Genomic DNA, 3,409 nt, shown 5'->3' on the forward strand with positions numbered 1-3,409 from the left:
CTAAAATAAGAGGGATTAAATGTCACCATTTTTTAAAAGAATGTAACCATTTAGTGATAAAATATTATAACTAAAATTCTCACTTTTTACCCTAAAAATGATGGTGTAACATTTTATCGTAAAACGACAACATTTTCTCCGTCTTATTTCAGACGGGAGAATTTGCATTTTTTATAAATATATAAGTAGATTATGTATTATTTTTCTCAATATAGATAAGATAAAAATCTACTTGACCAATTGAAATGTAGGAAAATCATCGTCGAATTCGTAATCGAGCCCATCATCATCAACTTCAAGCTGATTTGGTTGAACACATATGACATCGTTCAGGGGATATTTAATTATTTTATCTCGTATTTCTATTTATTTTGTTCAGTTTTATATTATGTATTTATGTAATTTTCTTTCGTATCTTGGAATTTAGTTTGTAATTTAATTTCTTTTATTTATATATCGGTAGTAAAAAAATATGTCAAAAGGTTTATTTAATATTTGATTTATTTAAGTGAAAAATATGTCATCATAAAATAAGTGAAGATATTGATGTAATGAAATATAAAAGTAAAATAAGTTGAGTGGAAAGTTGAGGTGACAAAGTCTGAAATGAGTATGAGGATAAAGTGTATATTTTAAGTGAGTCTGAGAGCGTATGAATTGAGTCTAAAGAATGAAAAGTTAGTGGAAAGCTGAGTTGAGAGAGTGTGAAGTTTGAAGATAAGTTTGTGGATAAACTTAATCTTAATCTTAGAATTTAGTCCTATAAATAGTGCTCTGGGAACAGGGGATTTTTCATTACTACAACAACTAAAACGTTCCATTTCAATACAAAATCAATCCTCGTTTTTGCCTTAAAAATCTCCATAATCCGTTACTTCAATCTTAGCTTAGCTACAGCAATGGCGATCAAGGTTCATGGAAGCCCAAACTCCACCGCAACTCTCCGTGTTGTTGCTGCTCTTCATGAAAAGGAAATCGATTTCGAATTTGTTACTGTTGATATGAGATCCGGTGCACATAAAACCCCTCAATATCTCGCTCTTAATGTAAGTTTTTAATTTTAATTTTTATTCATGCGATTAGTTTGATGATCATGATGATGATTCCTTGCGCTTGTTTTGGTTTTGATTTGTGCCACTCAGACTTAGTTTTGCGTTATTTTTGTTTTTTCATCCCAAAATTCTTGTCTAGACATATCCGTTTTAATCATGAAACGGGTTAATAGATAGATCGGATAAAAAGTAAAATGACCAAGGAATAACAATAAACTTGTTCTGTCTAAAGTCTTAATACTTGAGAAAGACTAAATGTATTTTCACTGGTTAGGGTGTACGGTCGTACCTAAATTATTCGAAAAGAATAAAACGGTTGAAAGATATGAAAGGGAGAGAACGTGTACCAGTTTCAGTTCGTTCAGGGTCATAAAAAAATGAGACGGTAGATTACTTCAACTGTTGCCAATTGGTTTTGATATAGAACGCCTTTTGAGCCTATAGCACAACCTGGTGTTAAAAACGATCCAAATTGACCTGACCCGCAACAATGTCTAAATTAACGCTTATGTATGATAGTTGTGATTTAAGAATTTGATTGTTAAACAAACGATGTCTGAATCAACGCTGTCGCCGTATGTAGACGAATGCCGTATTACAGGATTTACAGCTGTTGGTATTTGTTAACGAGATGACTCACATATTCCTTGCTTTAAATCAATGCAGCCATTTGGTCAAGTACCTGCTCTTGAAGATGGAGATATCATACTTTTTGGTAAGATTAACTCTTCTTGCTTGTTTTTGTATGGCTACACCGCTAATCCCACCTAATTACTTGCGAATACCGTCTTTAATTGGTAAACTACTCTCTAGTCATTTCATATGTATAATTTGGTAGCAAATTTGCTAAATCCCAAAAATCTTTGAGACGTCCTACTTCTTACGGGTAATATCTACCTGTTATGGCATTAGACGTCCTAGTAGAAAAGGGTAGCACCCGATACCCAAAATTTCACTTGTCATTTTGTAATTAGTCCCTTTTTCTTTCCTTGGTCTTTGTGTCAAAATTAAAGGACAACAATTGACCGGGATGCAGGGAGTATAAAACAATATTTGAAAAATTCGCTATCCCAAAATTTTATTTCTAGGTTTGCTCCTGCTACTCTGCTAGTAATTCTAATCATAATTTCATGTTAAAACAGAGTCGAGGGCAATTACAAAGTACATAGCATCTGCATACGAAAGCCAGGAAACTCCACTGCTGAACAAGGACAAGAAGCAATTGGCGGACCTAGCTATCTGGTCAGAAGTCGAGGCCCATCAATTTGATCCAGTTGGTAGCAAACTCGCTTGGGAGCTCTTCTACAAGGGTTTATTCGGAATGCAGACTGACGCAGCTGCAGTTGAGGAGAATGAAGCTAAGTTGGTGAAGGTCCTGGATGTGTATGAGGCTCGTCTGGCGCAGTCCAAGTACTTAGCTGGTGACTCCTTCACATTGGCTGATCTTCATCACTTGCCTGCCTTGCACTACTTGTCTGGCACCAAAGTGAAGTCGCTTTTCGATGAGCGTCCTCATGTGAGTGCTTGGTGCAAGGATATCTTGGCTAGGCCTTCTTGGGAGAAGGCCCTTGCTCTCCAAAAGCAGGGTTGATGCGTTTTGAGCAGTGGTTGTGCTGGTTAATGTATTTATGTTAAAATTTGGCTAGATCACTTGGTTATTCAAGCTTCTGTTTTTCTGTTTTATGGTGTGGTATCTTGTGTCGGCACATTAGGGTACTTCGGTTGAGTATTTTAATAAATTACACTAATCATGATACTGTATCATTGATTAGTTGCTTTTGCCTTTTAATGTTTTAGTCACTATTTTACCAGACGGTTTTAAGGTAAATTATTGTGAGGTTATTTAGTAACATGGTAACTTCGAAAATTATTAACGAAGTTGATAAACTACGAAATGTAGCAAATATGAAAGACATCGAGATACAAATAGTATACTAACATAAGGAATGAATATTTCGATTGTTACCAAAACCAAAGTAAGCTGTAAGCTCCATCTCCAATTATTCCTCCCAACATCCCAAATGCCAATATCATAGTCAATCTTATGAGGTCAATATTGGGTCGGGTTAAGGTTCGATTCACTATTATCGGTTTTATATAAGCGTTGCATCGCAAACGGAGCAGGTTGGTTTTGCGTTTCGAGTTGCTAAATTTTTGGAATGTTTTCGGGTGGTCAGGCCAGTTTATTTGGCCGGATTAAGTGAATCCAAATCCCATAAAACATGACCAACATCAAAGGCGTTGCCATTTCCAAATAATGTTTTTTTTTTTGGGTATTGCAGATTGTTTTGGTATTTTTCTACCGAATTAGGTTAAGTTAGGTCAAAGTGGTCTTATGCGTTATATGTAGATTGTAT

The 3,409-nt window shown here is 35.3% G+C and overlaps 1 protein-coding gene across 1 annotated transcript; it reads left to right on the plus strand.

Annotated features, from left to right (window-relative positions):
* The first annotated feature begins 351 nt into the window (after positions 1–351).
* On the plus strand, positions 352–2,835 carry LOC141602983 (glutathione S-transferase-like). The gene is made up of 3 exons (XM_074422869.1): positions 352–1,046; positions 1,719–1,767; positions 2,195–2,835. The coding sequence occupies exons 1-3, from the start codon at positions 900–902 to the stop codon at positions 2,641–2,643; spliced, it is 645 nt and encodes a 214-aa protein (XP_074278970.1). The 5' UTR covers positions 352–899; the 3' UTR covers positions 2,644–2,835.
* Positions 2,836–3,409: the final 574 nt, after the last annotated feature.

This window comes from Silene latifolia, chromosome 1, assembly GCF_048544455.1.
Source record: "Silene latifolia isolate original U9 population chromosome 1, ASM4854445v1, whole genome shotgun sequence".
NCBI lineage: Eukaryota > Viridiplantae > Streptophyta > Magnoliopsida > Caryophyllales > Caryophyllaceae > Silene > Silene latifolia.